Source organism: Lepisosteus platostomus, chromosome 4, assembly GCF_059453375.1.
Source record: "Lepisosteus platostomus isolate fLepPlt1 chromosome 4, fLepPlt1.hap1, whole genome shotgun sequence".
NCBI classification, from domain to species: domain Eukaryota; kingdom Metazoa; phylum Chordata; class Actinopteri; order Semionotiformes; family Lepisosteidae; genus Lepisosteus; species Lepisosteus platostomus.
The window spans coordinates 75,481,617-75,501,658 of record NC_142614.1 but is presented as its reverse complement, the minus strand read 5'-3'; the positions used below and the strand labels follow the sequence as shown (position 1 = coordinate 75,501,658).

Below are 20,042 nucleotides of genomic sequence, written 5' to 3'. Positions count from 1 at the left end.
TATTTTACAAATTAAGCACTGAGGGTTCTCTAGAGACATGGGTCTGATTTCATCAAGAGTTAAATGGCCACTATACTCATAGAAAAGTATATTCTCTGTCAGCACAGAAAGCTGAGCCCTGTAACATGATTTCACTTTGATTTTGAGCCCTGTGATGCACCAGTAAACTAATATCACTTTCCTTTAAATTTCATGTACAATGTTACAATCAAGAGAAGCCATTCAGCCCGTCAGCCTGTTTGATAATTAGTAGCTAACTGATCAGAGGATCTCGTCCAGCCATTTTGTTGAAGGAAGCCAGAGTATAGGCTTCAATAACAACATGCTTGGCAAGCTTGTTCCAGACTCCCACCACCCTTTGGGTAAAGACGTGCTTCCTGTTCTCAGATTTAAATTCACTTCCCCTCAGTTTCCAGTTGTGTTGAATCGATAGATGGAGGGGGTGAGTCCCGTACTGTCTGTCTCAGAAGGCAGCAGGAAACGTTGCCCTTGCAGTTTGGGAACCGAGCCCCTGCAGGCTCCTATGCAAATTGTGAAGAGTCAGTGTTGGTTGGGGGCTGCCTGGACTTGTCTTGCTATGTCCCCGAGCTGGGAGCTCTGTTAAAGTGTTTGAGGTGTTTTTTTTTTTGTTGTTGTTCAAAACGTCTTATCAGAGAAGAACTCGACAGGACAACACTTATGACAGCTGATGGGCACTTTGTCAGCGGCTAATTAAAGACCTAAATGAATGTGCATTTAGCAATAAAGGGGGATCACATCATAGTTGGAATCAATAGCGGACGGTTCAGATGTTCGGAAGAAGAACTGGGAAAGAGTTTTGCCTTTGGTCTCCTCCCTGTAAGAATAAACCCCGCGAACAGGACGAATAAACGAGGTGAACCAGCTGCCGAAGCCCGGGGGTGAGAAAGAGAAGAGAAGAAAGGGGGAAATCATTCTACAACATGGCGAAGAAAATCAGCATTTTATTTTTTCCTCGCATTTTCATAAAACTGCAGTTTATCAAAAACAAGGTCTCAGACTACAGAACATCGTGCAGTAGCGCAGTGCGGCCGGGAGGCAGCGCCCAAGATCAGACGGATAACCATTCGCACAAAGTTGGGTTAGCACTTGCAGTGTCTCAATAGGATATCTGTCCTAATTATTAGTAACACACAGCATACGTGTTTTACGACGTTACCGATTCTAAACTGAGAAGCATTAAAAATTCAACAGAATCAGTTTCGGAACCAATAGCATTTGCGGCTTTTTTAAAACGCCTCTCGGTGAGTTAACCAACGCTCCAGCTACTGGACAGGAGGCTGATGAGACCTGATGCATTAATAATAGGCTGAAACTGGTGCAAACAGCACTTAGCCCAGTTTGCAAGACCCAAGACTAGGAGTATCAAATGATGTTGTCTCACCGACGTCACTCCTAGATTAATTGTGTCGCTGTGCGCTGTGCTGTAGATGCACTTTCGTCGCCTTTCTAATGGACAGACTGCGCCAGGCGTTAGAACTGCACACAACCCGGCTCTGCAATCTACCTTCTCCGACAAGAAGAGCAGCGTATTCAATAACTTCCCGGAGCTGCGGGCTGTAATCGCGTCCTGGCATCATCGCTACCCCTCGACACGCACACACACACAGACAGACCTCGAGTGTGGAAACCACACTCACAGCCCCTTCATACTTCCGCTCCCCGTGCCTTTTTTAAAAAAAATAAACTAGAAACACCCCACTCGATGCTCGTTACGAAATCATGCTGTTTCCCAGCGGAGTCGCAGCGCCCGTGAAGAAGCTGCCCCTGCGCGCCGCGCTGCCCGGGGTCTAACTGGAGGGCAGCCGGCCGGCTCTGGGAGCGCTCCGACTGTGGCTGGGTGCTGCTCCGGGAGCATGGAGGAGGCGCCCCAACACAGCAGCGCCTGCGAGCAGGAAGCGCTGTCCTACCAGAGGAGGATGTGGAAAAATTTTCAGGAGAAAACCAAGCCGTTCCTGAGCCCCAAGATCGGCTCGGACCGTCGCAGTGCAGACGGCAAGAAAGAGCCGGGGAAATGGACGTTCAGGAGGAAGAGGGGACCGGAGCTGGACCGCGTCTTCTCCTCTTCCCAGCCCAACCTCTGCTGCTCCGCCTCGGTGCCTCTGGACTCGGACGGGTCCGTCTGCGGTAAGCCGGCCCCGGGCGGCGAGAGGGCAAGGGAGCACCAGCTGGCCGGCGCCACCGACCCGCAGCCGGAGCCGGGCAGCCCGCAGCCCGCAGGGTCTCACCCGGCGCTGTCCCACCAGAAGAGCTCCTCCCTGGGTTCGGCCGGCTTCGAGAGCCTGGTGGACCCCGCGGCCGCAGCGGGCGAGCGGCGGGCGAGGAAGAGCGCCGGCGACTCTGTAGGTAACTCCGCGCCGGGCCGGTCGCAGTGCGCGACGGGGGCGCAAGGTGTCTCTCTGCAGGGAGCCGGGGGGCGAGCGGGGCGGGCAGGACAGCACGGCACACGCCGGCGGTGCAGGTGATCATTTGAAATAGAGGCGCTTTTTGCGACTCTCAGGGCAGGGCGGGGGAAACTTGACACCGTCGCGCGTGAAGTAGCTGGAGGAAATAGCACTCGGGTGAAGAAAGGCGGCTGCGGAACCTGTGAGAAAATGAAACGGGATGAGCACACACACACTGCTGCGTGCTTGTGATCACCGCGAGTGAGACCCCCCACCCCGTCGTGAGACGCGCTTCGTGTTTCTGCCGTGCAGTGGGCATCTGTGGGACCTACGATGCCGTGGCTCCGTGACCGAACGTCTGTTGTGGAGGGAAGATTTGTCACTGGAAAAGATTTCCGTTTTGTTTCATAGTAACTTAATGACCAGCGGCAACAGATTTCTACGCGAAACTTTTTTTATGTAATTAGACGCAAGTCTGAAATGTTTCTCTTCAATTAGCATTGAACCTTCAGAGCATTTTACTTGCAGTTTCATTCCGCACATTTTTTTTGGGTAGAAAAAGTATATTGATACGGATAATGACAGATTCGGTGCGGAGACAGTGCCGTGGGGCTGTGACCCTAACCTAAAGATCAATAACGCACCTCGGGGTGGTGGTTTTGGTCGCTGTGCTATCTGGCTGCCAGAGTTCGGGCTCACTGATGCCCAACTTTAAACCGAACCGTAAAATTAGTCGAGAAACGAAGAGCTCAGCGGTAAAAAAAATAAAATAAATGCTAGCTTTGGCAGCATGGGAGTTCATTTCTAGTAGCCTCGATCGATAACATCTCACCAGTGTGATTGCAGCTAGCCTGTCATTAAATGCTTGTGAAGAGTACGCGATGTACACTTCTCCTGTTTTGACTGATTTCCGAGGCGCGTGAGAGCCCCCTGCAGTCATCTTCTCCAGCACGTGTGTCGCAGTGGCTGAAGTTGCTCCTAGTTCTCCGAGCACAGCTGAAGAATTATGATTAGGACAGTTATATATATATATGGCTTTTCTACGTCGAGACTTCTGAGTTGTTCCTAACGCACTGCAACTCTTACGCAGCGCGCATTGTATACACATATTATATAGAATAATCACTAGTGTTATGTATTATCTATAATACTTATTCTCAATAATATTCGTTATAAAAGTAAAAAATAGTAGCTGTCAATGTTGCAATCGCAATTTCGGCTCATGTCATTACTGGTTTATTCCGAAGCAGCTCCTCGCGCTGTAAAATGCACAACAAGCCGGCAGCTCCCGGTGCTTTCAAATAGAGCCTCTGTTCTCTCATTTCTAGTGCCAGCAGGTGCTTCCATCTGGTCAGGCGGAGAAATCTGCTTTTACTTGAAATCCCGTAAACAGGCACTGTTATAATGGGGAATCGTCTTGAAGAGGAACGTACTGATGGTCCTGCAGTGTGCCTGTCAGGCCATATCTATGGGATACTGGTGTCACTGGACCAGAGAGCCTCAGTTTACTGCTACTGTATATACAGTACAGTGGGTATACGGATACTGGATATAGGTGACTGGGGTATGATGTATGACTGATGTGCTGTATGATGTATGACTGAAGAATGGGCCTAGAGATATACTGGTATGCAGTACTGTATAGCCTTGAACATGAGGAAGGGAGGGACAGTCATTCTGTGGGCAGCGTACGGTGTATTCCTGGGTTTCAGTCCTCTGTCAGCTCCCTGTGTGTTGCTCTGCTCAGTCACTGCAAACCTTTGGCAACAGAAACGCTGGCGAACATTTGGAACAGTTTTCCACAGGAGGCAGTCAGGCCCTGGCCTTCCTGGCGGACCCCCCTGCGCAGAGGATGGGAGACACTCCTGACTGTGGGCTCCCAGAGATAGTTTCCCCCTGATGATGTGTTCGTTTTGTACAGGCGTGTCTCTCCTGCCTGTAAACTTCAGGACAGGACAGGGGAGTGAAACGCTCTGTGCATTCAGGGAGAGCTGCTCCGGGGGTCTTGGGTGCCCTGGGCTGTCGGCCGGCCTCACCGGCTGCGAAGTATTCCCCACAGCCAGGAGCTCTGTCCTCGCAGGCAGGGGGCTGGCCAGGCTCTTCCTTTGGAGAGGCGCAGCATTTCTTTTTACTTCACGCGAGAGTTGAGACATACTGTAGCTCTGGGTAGAGTTTCCCCACCGGTGGAAAAACGTGTTTCAAATGTCTTTGAAGGGGTATTCTAGGAATTTTCTTGTCTGCTTGCTATCAAAACACCATGGTCTCTTCACAGAGCCCGCCCTGCGTCACCCATTACACGTGTCAATCGGTAGAAAAGAGAAGCACTGCTGACTGCTGTCTCCCTGATCTAGCCTGGGGTTTTGCCTTGAAGCACTGCATGCATTCATCAGAAGTCCCTGCTGCAGTGCCTCATGTTTGGAAGATGTTTTCTGTCGATTTAGTGTTAGCCTTGCCTGACAGCAATCTTGATGAGACTTCAAGAGGCGCTCAGATGAGCAGCACACAGAGCTGCCGAGTGTGACTGCATTCCCTCATCAGAAATGTCTGGTAGAGGAACCTCCGCAGACCATTAAAGTAGCACGTGATGTGGTCAGCATCTGAAAGCCAGATCATTACAGCCTTGCTGATAGTGGGTGGCTTGTCTCAGCGCACGCACAGAAGCACGGAGGAATGTTTTACAGATCAGAGGTTCTCTTCTGTGGGGGTTTCGTTTCGAATGTTCGGTTGGTTCTCACCCTGGGATTTGATACCCTTAGGAAGCTCCCTGCTCTTCTTGTGTAACCAGACAAGCACAGCTTTCTTCCTCACTGTGTCCTTTGGTGTTGATAGTGAAGTAGAGGTATGGATTGATTGCAGGGCTGTGAGACTCTGCTCTGACCTGAGCTGTGAGCTGCGTACTGTAATTTATCAGATACCTTGAGTATTAATCTTGCTCTGCCTGCCATATCTGTGACTTATGCTGCCAGTGTGGTGTTATCGTCTTTATTTTAAAATTTCTTGAAACCACATCTGTTTCAGCATCTAGTTATGATAGCACTATGATAAGTGATCCCAGAGTTTTATCATGTACAAAAGATTAAAATATGAACAAGTATTTTTACAAATACAAGAACGAAAAAGGTTCCAGATGAGAGACGGGCATTTGATCTATGTTTCTTGTTGGGTTCTTACACTAGTAGCTAATTGATTTGAAATTGTAAATTTACAGAGCACATGTATAGTTATTAGGAATCAATCAGACCAATCAACACTAAAAAGACAGTATGCAGTTTTATTAAATGTGACAATCAGACAAGGACAACAGTAAATATCAGTCTGTTGTAACAGACACAAGTCAATCCTCACTTATTGCCAGAGAAACCTGACACAGAGTCAAACAGGTTTGAGTAGGGAGCTGTGTAGGCTGCAAAGGAACAAGAACGTTTTTTTCCATGTCACACCCAAAGAAAGCTGCACAGCCGAAACGTTGTGTTTACTTTCCTCTCTTTTCAGCATGGAATAAACCCTTACTTGTTCCCCTACAGAGATGAATATTACTGTGATATTTGCTGAACTGAAACATGAGCATCAACATTCAAAAACTCCAAGAAGGCAGGTAAATATTCAGTTACTGTCATGGTTAACACATTACCTAACACATGGTGACTGGGAGCAATGATGTCTGCTGTGTGGACATGTGCGGATTGTGGAAAGTTCTATTCTCAGAGTGCTGGATTTATTAGGAGGGCAAGATTATTATTCCAGTCTTTCTTGGACAGTCATAGCCTTGCTGCTACAAAATCTCATGCAGCTGTGTCTTGAAGGAAGCCAGGGTATTGACTACATCTCACACACTCCCACAACCCTCTGACCAGCTAGAATTACAAAGTGACCACAAGCTACAAGCATCATAGGATATTAAATACATGATTTACCACTATGATTTACTAAGTCAGTCTTTTGAACTATTATCTTATTAAAGTTTCTGTGGTTTTGTTGCTGTTTAACAGCAATTTAATATATTTTCCTTTTTTTGAAAGCACAGGCACATCTGGCAGCGTTACAAGTAAAATTAAATTGTTGACATAAAACTGTCTCGCCCATACTCTCATTAAATCAGTTCAACCCATGGATCCACTTTAAATGTGATACCTCAACAAATCTTTACAGTTTGGAGTACTCTGTGTTCGCTTCTTTTTGATGCACTTAATCTTAACTTAATGGAAACACATGGAACTGAAAGAAACACCATTAATGGATTTTCTGCATACCACTGTTTTCTCTGATTGAAAAGTCTGCATCAGATTCACAGTCTAAAAGCCTTTGTTGCCTGACATACTGTAACAATTAAGTCTGTTTCAAAATCGCGGGTGATCAATTAGCAGTATGCTTGACTGACGTGACTTTTTTCCACAAAGCATTTCTGTTACAACTGAAGCACACTCCTCCACTGGAATGTGCCGGTGGTGCATTGATTCTTCCGACTGACGAGAGCTTTCTTGAACCTCTTCACCTTTCTGCATTGCACAATGTCTGCTCACTGAGGAGCAGTGACGAGGACTCCAGCAGCCCACCTCACGACAGAGCACTGCACCTCGACAGCTGACACGTCCAAGTTAGGAGGGTGGTCCTTCTGGCTGTCTTGTGCAAAACCTAGATGGTGTTTTTTCAGTAAATGCTTGCTGTACTTACTGATTGGAGCTCAGTATCGTAAGGACGTTCTCAGTTACCATGCTTCAAGTTTTCACCAATGTTTCTGTTCATGTCCTGAGACACAATGGCATTTGTAGTTTTTAAGGGCTCTCCAGTATACAGTATGTGTGTCTGCTGATGTTCAGAAGTCCTCTCTGATTTATGGTGAGTCCCAGGATATGTTCTACTTTCACAAAGTCCATGTATAACTGAAACAGTGTTCCAGTGTCATTTCTTCCACTTGTTGTTAAAATCTGCCTGACCTCAGTAAGAAGGTCAGCTGGTATCTAGAAACTTCTTCTGAAAGAAAGTAAGAAAGTTGGTGGTGACCACAGACCTACAAAGGCAGCATTTGGACAGAACTGCCTCGACTGACAGATTCTCTCAAGACTGGAAGCAGGACAGTCCTACAACATCTTTCTCACAGTGAAAGTGCTGGAAAGCAACATCTGATATGTTAAATTAAAATGTAATGTCCGGCTGTCGTACAGAGATAAAAACATTTCTTTTGTCGGGTTAAGCTTACTGTAAGTACAGAGAGAGGCTACAGGGAATATTTACCCTATTTTGAACAAAGTAGAGTAGATAGCCAGTTACCTACAGTTACCTACGATAGCGAGCTACGATGATCTTGAGATGAATTGTACAGTGCAGGGGTATTATTGTAGCTACTGATTTGTTGGCCTTCCTGTCATTAAGACTATAGCGCCAGTGAAGCGCAATTCTTACAGTGAAAAATACAGGGGTTTGTCTAAAAAATAAATTTGACATACTGTATGAATGGCTGTCAGAAAACAGCTCCATTGTAGATTGTTATCATTGTCGACTCGGGTCTGTCAGGCTCTTGTGGAAAGGCACTGGCAGCTTGTTTCCTTGGCATCTGTTCCTAGAATATCATCTTGGCGAAGCAGAATGTTTCAGCAGGCCTGACCCTCTGTGCTCAGCGGGCAGCGTGGATATTGATTCGGAAGCCTTGCTTATGGCTCTAGTGATGTTTCCTTAACCCTTTCCAATCCATGCCCAACACACAGGTGTGCTCAGGAGGCAGGGATCCGGAACACGCCGCAGCAGATGAAGGGGTGTATTTAAAGGGGTTCGGTTGCTGCCACGTTTTGGGGGAGTGTGTATATAATCACCGAGGCCTGGAGGCAGTGCGGGGTCAGGGGAGAAACAGGACTCCCAGAGAGAGGGAAGAGGGAAGGGGGGCAGGAATGATGCCTTTGCAGTCTGCACTCGTGGGAGAACAGCTGCTGTCTCACATGCTGGGGCAAGGAGGTCGGAGGAGAGGAACCGATGAAACAACTTTATAATGTGGAAAATGGTCAATGATAACAGCACATTTTACAAGGCACAATTCATTTTAAAGTGTTTTTTATTATTTAGACTTGCCTCATGCTTTTCTTTCAATAGCCTGTGACAATAGCATGTGATTGATTTATTTCTGCCACAGGTCCCCTGTCCCAGAGGCCCGTGGCCTCACCGGGAGGCAGGGGGTTTCCTAAATCTTTAATCCCTTGAGACACTGAAGAAAGAGGTGCAGTTGGTTTGAGTATGCGTCCTGTTTTTAATGCATGTGAATTATTTAAAGCATGAAGCATGTCCACTGTATTGGCAAGTCTCAGGAACCTTCCTCTGTCTGGCAGATACTGGGGGATTAGATATGTTGCGTCATAACGTTGTCTCACACAGATGGGAAGCTCATTAGGGGATACATTTAATTTGCCTTTACGGAAGTGGCCAGTTTCACTGCGAGACAGGGCTGCACCTGCAGTAACAAGCTGAACTCGAACATGAGCCATAGTCCCATAAATGCACCTGTTGGCATGCCTACGTCAAGAAGAGGTGTACTTGGGCTTCGTGGGGTTTTGAAATCAAAGAAGATTATCTTTAGGATGAAATGCGCCTCTGAATCATACCACATGATCTGGTGCCACCTTGAACATGTTATTTAATGGTGACTGTAGCTTTAAACCTTGTTTTCTTTGAGTTGAGGGGCCAAACAAAACCCACTTATTGTACTGTAGGTCTTGCTCATTCTTGAGCCCTGTAGAAACGAATAATAAGCAGTATAGTACTGTACGTCATAGATCTTAGATACTAAGCCTATCCCTAACCAACTTCTGTTGCTCTTTCATGGATGTCTTCCAGAGGATAATAGCATTCAGACTTATAGATTTCTTCATTAATTAGGAATGGCAGACTCTAGGTGATTCTTAGAGGACTAAGAATTGGAACGAATTAGAGGGAACGTAATTCATCCGATTGCTTCTAACAGGCTTCATATCCATAGAACCACCCGACAGGTTCAGAGTAGAGATGTAGGTACTGTGCAGGGCTGGTGGTCACAGAGGATATCGCAAGGTGCATGGATTAACATCAAACACAGCAGAGCAGAAGTTGCTTCACCAATTGAATTAAAAGGGGATATTTAGTGAGGCTAGATTATACAGACCCACAGTAGAGTTTAGCCAGGACACCAGGGTCAATACCTCTACAATACTAATGAACAGTGCCAGGGGATCTCTAATGACCAAGCAGTCAAGACCTTGGCTTATCTTCTCATACGAGAGATGGTATCTCCTACAGACAAATGATAATATAGTGAAATATCTCTGGGCCTATGGTTTGATGTATGACCTGAACAGAGCCTGTTGCTGTGTAATAAATGCCCATTTCTCTTATAGAAACAGTGAGGGCTCGAGGGCGCAGGTGGTGTTCATGATTTCTGAGTCAATTTCTAAGCAACAGGAGTATCGTTTCACAGCTTTGTTCAAAGAGTTTGTTCCTGTCTGCTGAGCTGTTGAGCTGCAGCTGAGCAGGGCAGGGTGGAGTTAAACCCAAGGCATCAGCCAGCCTTTTGGGATAAACTGGGGTGTCAACTGGCCAATTCGTGCCGACCCAGCCTTGTGGGAGTCCAAACCACAGTCCTCTAGTGACATGAGCAGACTCGAACCGTGACCAGAGAGCTCACTCAAGCACACACTGAGCGCCATTCTTGGACACCACTAGGAGGAAGTGTCTTTTGATGAGTTCCCAGACCTGACTTTGACACAAGGTGGATCACAGGCAGCGAGTGAAAGCTCAAGACAGATTCCGAATGATGGGAGTCCATGCAGCCCATCCAGCCCGTTTAGTAAATGGATGCAAACAGCTACATATCACAGGTTAGAAAACCTTCTCAAGCTCAGGAATTGTCTAACTCAAATTCTGTAGGAAACAAAGCCCTGTATCGCATACCACAGCTTTTTGCAATGTGCTCGTATTTTAATGTTGTTATACTAATCGTTTGTGCAAAATGATTGGAAAAGATCCAAGAAAAGCTTAATGAGTTTCACTCATTTTTGATATTTTAAAATTATGTAATAATTTTGAAACTTTATCCAAGAATGTATATTATGGTATCCATATATTGTAAAATGATATGCTAAAATTCTCATTAAACTGTTGTCTGTGTGAGTTAGGAGTATTAATATTAGGAATTGCGGTGAGCTGAGTCTGAAGGTTTTCTGTTCTACGTTTTACTGACAGTACAAGTGCTGTTTCCGTTTCTGCAGTTGGTGTCAGTGTCTGAGGTTTTTGAATGTGTATATAGAGGTCTTTATACCTCTCATGCTGTTCCAAGAGTTAGCTTTTCACACCGTGGGTGTCTGAAGAAGAGGAAGATGAAGAAAGTATGTAGTGAAGGACAAGGAGGTGAGCCCTTGAACGGCACTGCTCTGCTTCTCTGGAAGGTGAGTTTCTGCTGCTCTTGTCGATGATCCGAGCGGAGCTCTGCTGTGGTGTGGATCTCATGACAGGGAAATGAAGTGTGGCTTGGATTTGCATAGGCAGGTGCACTTCGTGTGTCCAGACATTTGGCTCTAAAAAACAGTGGAAAACTGTGGCACAGAAACAAACATCTGTGATGGACAGTATGTGCTGATTTAGAGGGCTACTTTGTTTTCACTTAGTATTTGGAATCTGTCAAAGTTTGTACGTCTTGTCTGGTGCTTTGAAGTGGTTCAGTTAGATGAGGTCGAGGTGTCTCTGGGGCTTCTCTCCCTGTTGTTTTGGACGACAGCTAAATATATTGAGAGCAAGTAATTACCTTCCCAATTATCAGTTTCAATTCTCTCGAAATGTCCAACAAGCACTGTTGTGACAGGTGAAGAAAACACATTTAATTCATTCAGTGACCATTTTATTAATGCAGATCGTGTGTTTGATATGTTAATACTTAACGATAATGGTCCCTGTTCCTCCCCTGTTCCTCATAGAATCAGTCCATCACTAAGTCAGCAGCACTAGTTGAGCTTTGTAAAGTTGACAGTAAGTGACAATAAGTACACTGGTCATGCTAGTATTGAAATGTGTCTTCTGAAACATGCTGCCTGGAATGCAGTCTTTTCATTGTGGGTATAGATGTCTTACAGCAGCCTTGAAAGTTCTCGGTAATATCATAAAGGGTCTTATTTAAAACCTCACCAGCTGTCTTTATAAATTTCTCCAGGGATTTTGATGTTGTGGATCACAGTTTTTCTGAATCAACTGTGTAGTATTGGTCTCAGTATGTTACTTACGAAACCATATTCATTGTGTAACAAGCAGATTTGTTTCATAGCCCTTTCCTGTTACTAAGGGAGTCCCACAAGGGTCTGTCCTGAGTCCTGCTCTTTTCTCCCTCTATATTAACAGCACTTCTCAGACCAATAGGCAAATCTCATACCGTATCCAGCTCTTGGGTGACATCATCAATAATGTCATACCATACTCATCTGGACAACTGGACTCACTTTATCATCAGTAATCACCAATTTGCAGCTTATTTTAAATTAAATTCAGCTGCCTTTCTGTGAACTCCATCTCCTGCTAATCCCTGGTATGATATGGGTCTGGTGTCTCATAAGGTTCTTGTCCAACTGCACTGGTAATCAATGCTAATAATTCCTAATATTAATACTCCTTGATGCTTTATGATGCTTCTGATTGATCTACGTGACTTTTTTGGTTTCAAGAATACCCCAGTTCAGGTGCACTGTTCCAAAACCTGCAGCACCCAGGGCTTAATGCAATCTCTCCTTAACTTCTGAATTGTCTGCTACCTTATTTCTGGTTAAATAGGGCCTAACAGGTGATCAGTTTAGAATAAAGACACAGAAGGGGGAATGGCCTGTCAAACTCTGCCACAGTGAGTGTTTCCGGTTCTGCTGAGAGCTTGTCGGTTACAATTCAACCTGGTGAGAGCTGAATGCAAATAGAAAAATGTGCCTCTAATAGAACATTTAAAACAGTTGGCCCAATTCAACAGGAACAAAAAGACAAGACGCAGGTGAGCTACAAGATGAGATGAGGGTTGAGGATCACAGTTATAGCATTTTGCTTTGTCTTAAATAAAATGTTTTGTGCACTCTCAGAGCAGAGAGCACTGCAAAAATCCAAAATAGGCTTATTACTTTAGTTCTTTAAGATGAATATACAGTACTGTTTTAAGACAGACTTTCATTAGAAATAAAATTGATCTTTTATTTTTTACCTAGTGTGTAGCTTGACAGTGTTATAGTATTATAGCAGAGCCTGATTAATGATATATTACTGGGGTTCATTATTGAGCACTAATGAAAGGCCTTTTGCTCACAGTGAGTGATTTTAGAGCAGTCAGGTACTTGTTTATTTAACGGCTTTCCAGTGAGTTCAGTTTCCACAGTGTTATGTTGTGTGACAAAGATTAAAAAAGCCTTTCCCAAAAGTTAGGGGATGTAGAATTATTTTAAACCCCATTAAAAAGCCCATATTAACCCTTCCAATGAGACCCTTTAGCCTGTTGTTACTGGAATATGACCCCTGAACAGGGAGAAATTGGCATCAGTGTTGCACCTAAGAGTCTAAGGCTCCGAGTTTCTGGACAGACAAGAGTGAGCGAGAATTCTGAACTGGTTGCATGAAGAAGCACCTGAGGAAGGCTCCACGGCCGGAACGTTGTGTTTTCTTTCTTCTCTTTTCACCATGGAATAAACCTGTTACTTTTTCCTTTGCAGCCTACGCACGCTGACGCAGCTCCCCACCTGAACTAGTGTAACTAAAGCCAGCTTTACCTTTCTAAATGATCTCTCATCCTGGACCTGAAACATCTTTGAGTATTTTGGACAATTTACTCCATAATACTGTGCGGTGGCTGTCTGTGTGTCTCATGGGGAGCAAGTTGGGGTATGCAAAAAGACAAATTCCTAATACAAGAAATTGTATATGGACAATAAAGTGATCTCTTATCTTATCTTTATTTCTGTAAAGAAAATAATTTTCTGTTCAAACAAATATCAATTGATGCAATTGGGACTTAAAACTCCAAGAAATAAAAGAAACAGTTGTAATATTCCTCTGTCTACAAACTCTATTGATGGTGTTTTCACAGTTCGCCCACTGTGTCATTATTATTGCAGGATAAAAAGCACAGTCACTGATGCACCACAGACCAAGGAGAAACCAATTTAAAAGCAGATCAGGATTCAGTCTGCCTTCATTGAGATGTGCGTTTTGCAAAGTGGAGAATAGAAATTCAACCCATTTGATTTTACACTAAAGAAACTGATCCATTGCAGTGGTGTCAATGGATAAAAGTGAAGACAGTTTAACAGTGGAATGTGTGTTATAAGGCTGTGGGGTCTGGACTTCAGACGTGGTTTCTAAAGCAGTATATGGTTTCACCTCTGCTCAGTTTCTGGTAGTCCTTTTAGTTATTACTTGTGTTCTTTCCTGGTGTGTCCAGTTAAGGTTCCCTATTTAAGTTAACTTCCTCCTGCCTTCGGGGCTCGGCTTGGGAAGATGGTTGCCTGATGGCCCACCTGCTCCCGGGCTTCAGAGAAGCCTGAGGGCACTGGCCTGTTGTAGTCACCCCGACCTTCTGAGCCCAGGGCACGGAGCCAAGCTCCGTATTCCCCAGTTCCTGTTCTTCGTGGGTTCTTGTCCCTGTTCATCTCTGGATGGGTTTCCCGGTGATGGATCTACAGACTGTGTCCTGATGCCCCTTTGGACCTGCCTGGATTTGGTTGCTATTGGATACTTAACCTTCACTACTGCACGGACTTCCCTGTTACCGCTGTGAGCACTAATAAACCTTGTGTGTCTTCCTTGAAGTCCGTCTCCAATTCCTTTCCAGCCTTGCTGCCTCGCATAGGGTCTTAATGACACGTTCCACAGGAGGCCGACCGGGCGTCAGTGACACACGGTTGCTGCCTTTTGCAAACTTTTGTAAGTACCAAATGCTCATTAAGTCACTTTGAAAAAATATATCTGCAAGCTATTGTTTGTACGACAATCAGCATAAGGGAAGACTGCATTCATTAATATTGAAGTGGCTTTGACGGCGCAGGGTTTGTATACATGTGAGGGCATGTTGCGTTATTAATATGGTCCTCTCCTGACAGCACAGAGCTTTATTTAGCTTTGACACTGAAGAGCATGTGTCTGCATCGTGAGGCTGACACCCTAGTTGGCTGCATGTCATCACAGCTCTGAACACCAGTTTCCTGTTCACAACTACAGCGAAAAGCTGTGGACACTTTACAGACAGTCTCTCGTTCTTGTGCACTGCAGTCACCGCTCTGAACTTCGGCTTTTACTGCCTGCTGGACTTGTGGTAAAAAACTAAAATGATGTCTGTGGAAGTGTGAGTGTGAGTCTTTCAGTTTTACATACTGCACGGCAGGTCTGTATTGGCATGTGGCTCCTGGCCTTCAACATGTGTGCTGTGAGCCCAGCTGCCACATTGGCCGGGAATTATGCGTGTTTAGACTTAGACTTGGAAGAACTTCATTTTTCCACGAGGAAGTAAATTAATGAACACAAAGTCGCCCAGACTCGCGAGGCAAACATTGTGGTCTAAGTACAAGCGAAAGTAATTCCACATCCGCCGATTTTAAAAAGGATATTTAAAGATTTTAGCCTTCCTGCCCCATGGCTCTGCTTTTCCCCCACTACTTAGACAGCTCCTCTCCAGTCTGTATGGAGCCCCAGAGCCACCTGACCACAACGTGGACTCGACCGTCGTCTCGTCCCGCCATGCGCAGGGGAAATTCACATCACCGTGGAGCTCGTCCAGCTTGTTCCCTAGGGATCGGACATTTGCCAGCACTATGGAGGGGACGGCAGGGCGTACCTGTACCTGTTCCTTCCCCTTAAACCTTTCCGGGTGAGATTTGCATTCGGGGTTTTGGCGTTTTGTGAACGCTTGATCGCATAATGGCCAGAGCAGGGCGCACGGCAGCCTCCGTGCCTCCGTGCCTCCGTGCCTCCCCGCCTCCCCGCCTCGCTGGCACGAGGAGGTGCTCAGACAGATCTAACCGGAGGCGGGCGGCTCTGCCTCTCCTCGGGAAGAGTGGGCTTCTTTGCTGGCAGGTTAATTGTGGGTTTGCTCTCCGTGTGCTCTCAATATAACCGTGTTACAGGCCCTTGAAGTGCGTCACTGATGGATTATCCTGCCTTTGTTAGGCCCCATTGTACTGCACAGTAGGTAGGATGACAGGAGGGATAGGTGGGAAGAGACGCAAGACACTGGGGATTTGTCATCTTTGCTAATGTACCCTCTAGGCTTTTTTAGGGATCTGTATTACTTGCTTCCCAGCCTCCTACGCAAACCCTCCCCCCAACCCGCCCCCAGTGCACTGCTCCCTGCTCCTTCCTGTTCACGATTCAGATCCTTACACTGGAGTGTGTGGCACAGGCTGTTGCGAAATGTTTCCCCGCTGATTTGCAACAGTTGTGAGGTTGTTTATATGTTATGGCTGCAGGGAGGTGATAGGCTGGATTCTCACTCCTGTCATCTGCATGATATGTACTCCAAAATGATGGGGGTCCCTCTGGTGGGACTGTAGCACCACAGTTTGCTTTCATCTACATTAAATTCTTGCGTTTGATGTTTCATTTTGGAGGGGCTAATGGTGTTCGCTGCATGGCTTAATGTGGTGTGGTGTCATAGTTCAGGGTCACGGATTTCCAAAAACAATTCACAACACGTGACACATGTCCCATGTCGGCTTGCAAGGCTATGATGTCCCCCATGTGGACAGTGCACTCCCTGCAGCTCCCAGAGCAGCATTCTGTCTCTGCTGCTGTCGCCACGTAGAGGTGTAACAGGGAGGCCCGATGTGATTACTCAATCCCGAGGGACCAGAAACACTACGGTGGCTTTGAGTACTGCCTTAGTTAAGCCCATTTAGTTTCTGTTTATGGGGTTGTGATTATTGACAGGCTGAGCTGAGCTGCAGAGGTGTTGAGTGCGGGTGCCTCGCAGCTGTGTAGTTCTGGGCTTTATTCCAGCTTCCAGCTCCTTCGGAGTAGAGTTTGCATGTTCATCCTGAATTTATGTGGGTTTCCTCCCACCTCCTAGAGATGCTCTGACTGGGTGAACTGGGCTCTGTGAGCAGTCGCTGTGTACGCTGTGCGTACATGACAGCCTTGTCTGATGAGGGCAGCCCTTTCTCCTTGCTGTGGTTTTCTTAAAAGCCCCCTTTTTGTGTCATACTGTTAGACTTACCAGAAAGTCAGAAGGGAGACTCATTAGAACAAAGCTTGGTGAATTCCAGTTTTCATTTAAGCACATCGCAGTTGTGTAATTGAGCCAATTAAGGGCTTAATTAATTAAGATAATATGATCTTCTGCCACTGATGAAAGGTATTTAAAATGCCTACAGACCTGGGGTTCTCCAGGGCCAGTGGTCTAGAACGAAACACAGATTCCTTCTGAACAAAATGCACAAAGTAAATGCCTGGTGTGTATAAATTTACTGCAGATGCATGCCAGGGCCAGGGGCGAAACTGTAAGAGACAGAAGACTGCGCCCTCTGCTGGAGACCAGTGAGGGCAGATTATGGCGCAGATCCAGTAGGGAGCCCTCAGAGCCGTCTGGCACAGCAGCACCCTACTCTGCTGGTAGAGTAAGAGATGCAGGGGACATGCAGTTTGGCCTTTTTTACACATTTGCACACTTTCTGCTGCTTGTTTAGACAGCGGTTTTTAGAGTGAAATGTTCAGGGTTTGCTGTTGTAATGCAGCTGTTCTGATCTTCTGCATTAATGATACATAGTCTATTTCTTTCTTGTTTCCATATGTGGTTTATTCGCAAGAAGGAGAAATAAAAGCAATGAAGGTTTGTGTACAAAACCTTTATAAATGTATTATTCTGTATATCATCAGTCTAAGTTCACCTGAGCTCTCCTTTGAATAGTCCCTCAATCACAGTAAACACATTGTTCAATAAGACAAAATTGAGAGTTTGTCTGCGGTAACAGAATTATTTGCTGTGAGCGCAAACCTAATGCTACAAATTAGAACATTTCCTGAAAGCCATCCAAAGACCCCGCTGTTTCTTCCCTCATCAAACCAGAGAATGTCACGAATCCATCACAGTACTGACAAAGAGAAGCAGGATCCACTTATCTCCATAACACGTGTGCAAATAAATGACACACGTTTGCAAATGTGTTGTGCACCGTATGTGTGCCATGACTGTGCATTTTGAAATTCAATCAATAGGTTTTTAGTTTGGCCTGTCAGGTAATGTGCATTTTGGCTCTTTTGTAGGAGTGGCTACCCAGTTCCTTGTATTGTCACTTAAATTAGCCTTGCTTAACTGTTTCAAATCAAGTAATGATTGTTTCCTTCATTCTGTGATAAGTGCTGCAGTAAATAATGTTTAAACAAATCTGTCAGGGTATGCATTTACTGTAAGTTACATGAAGAGCACAGAGGCTACACCTATGGGCTTCTGCAGCCTCTGGACTCAAAACCAGTCAGGCATACACACTAAGTAGTATTTCTTCAGAGATTTGTAAACATTTAAGTAGCTGTGGTAAGATCATCCATTAGAGTTTACATGTACAATATTTTATTGTATTGCTATGCTTCAAAAAGAAAAACAAAAACGATATGTGGAATTGCATTTTGAGGAATAGACAAGGCAAGGAATGCCCCTTTCATTAAACAGCATTACCTCAAACAGGTAGCATAACGACACTGTACAGACAGCACAGTTTCTTTTCATACAGAACCCTGCAAACAGGTTGGAAGATGTTAAAAGTTTTTACCATTAAGAGTTTTTTCTCCCTTGCACATAAACAGAAGTCTCTTTGCTCAATATTAAAAATGTTCTTGACTTTCCTGTTCTCTCTCTGGGATGGGATCCAGTGTCGAGTCACTTCAGTCTAACTTTGTCTAACTAGTCATTGAGCATTATGCTTTCAACAGAGTTGCTTGCTGTCCCAGACTGTTGATCTTTCTTTTAGAAAGGATCAAATCTGTGTTGTCATGTGCATTCAAAAGCACTTTACCAGGTCCAACAGTTGGATCAAAGCCAGACAGGAATGTTTTGTTATAAATACTAAGAAATTATTTTTTGTAACCTTTTTCCTAAGTTGTTTTAGTGTTGCGTCAGTGCAGTGGGTGGATGTTATGTACATTATCAGATTTTAGTGAAGAGTAGAACAGCTGATGAATGTGACCACTAAATGTGCAAGTAATTTGATAAGCAGACCATCTACATGATCGTGTCCACAACTACAGTCCTGCCGATGTAGAATAGTGGTCTTTTACAGATGGGTCTAAGTCATGTAGCAGGTGGGGCCTTAGTTAAATAGCACATCTCCCAAAAAAATCACAATATTTGCCATTCGAGGATCGTGGATCAGAATTCCTTTTAGAAAAGAGGAATGGGACCTCTTGCCTTCTCCTGCAGCCCTTCCTGGTGTCTCTTCTATAAGCTCTCATAGAAGCCTGCCTGAAGTAACATGTGGAAATGCATTTAAAATCGAGAACAGAAGGCACCTCTTTACCCAAAGGGTTGTAGGAGCCTGGAACAAACTACCCACCCATGTTGTTGAAGGCAGTACCCTGGTTTCTTTCAAGAAACAGCTGGATGAGATAATAGGATCGATGAACTATTAACTACAAAATGGGCTTGATGGCCAAATGGCGTCCTCTCTTCTAATGATGCTCAGTGCGTTTAGTAATGTCCTACTGTAGGTCTTCAGTAGTGGTCAAGGTCTTTGGGTTTCTCTTTAAAGTGGAAGATCATGTGCTTTCATGGAGCAAATCCTTCATCCTGTAGTAGTTTGCTGACTAAGGAGAAGATATGAAATTCCTCCTTTCAAGTCCACATGCGCACATCCACATTTTGTTTAAAGATATGGGGGGTCGTGTTATCTGACCCCCTTACTGTGGGTCAGGGATCTCTCGGTCCCTCAGAATCATTGCATGGAAAACAAGAAAACCTCAATAGCTGGTTTCCTTGTTTGCAATGGGAATGCCTTGAATATATATATTGAAGTACCGTTTGCTTGTATAGTTTTTCTTTTTTTTTATCTGGTGGAGATTTATCCTCACTTTGTGTCGGTTTGACAAAGGGCTTATTGAATTCTCAAAAGCGACACACAAACCACAGGACACAAAGGGGAAACTAAGTGGATGTTCGTTTTTAAACCTTATATATTATTTTCGAGGCTGCGGTGTGTAGTTGCACTCTTACCTTGCGGGATGTGGCTTTAATTGTGGTCGCCTGTCCGAACCACATCGTCAGGCAGGGCTTGGTGAGCGACATGACTGGGCTCTTCGGTTTCTGCTTTTAGATTAAAATATTCATTTTCCACTTGCACATTTAATTTTACCAATGTGTACAGTATGTGTAATCGATTTGTGACAATAAGAAACGTGCTCGTTTTACTGTAGGTGTTGCAGTGGATCCAAAGCCCCACTAACACCTCTCCCAGCAGCAGCCTCAGCTTTCCCAGGAGTCTCCCCTCCAGGTACTGGCCAGGCTTCCACTGCTGAGCTCAGTGGAGAGTTGCAGGGTGACATACTGTACAGAAGCTGCAGTATGGTGTTGGTAAAGGTTAGTGCAGTGCTTATTTATGGCATTATGTGAACTTTTTCTAGCTATGTCTTTTGTCTCTGGTGTGCACCATTTTGAAGGTTAAGCCTTGGCTTATTTTTGTCTTTTTATTT

General features: G+C 45.1%; 1 protein-coding gene across 7 annotated transcripts in view; it reads left to right on the top strand.

The window, feature by feature from the left end:
* The first annotated feature begins 436 nt into the window (after positions 1-436).
* mctp1a (multiple C2 domains, transmembrane 1a) overlaps positions 437-20,042 on the top strand; it is a 197,432-nt gene continuing 177,826 nt past the window's right edge. For 4 of the 7 annotated variants that reach the window (XM_088630701.1, XM_088630704.1, XM_088630703.1 and 1 more), the window contains exon 1: positions 438-2,360. In XM_088630701.1, coding sequence (XP_088486827.1) covers positions 1,875-2,360 — 486 coding nt within the window. In that variant the 5' untranslated portion in view covers positions 438-1,874. Of the gene's footprint in view, positions 2,361-10,650; positions 10,805-20,042 lie in introns of those variants that run through there. The other 3 variants (XR_015936135.1, XM_088630700.1, XM_088630708.1) reach the window with 2 other exon arrangements.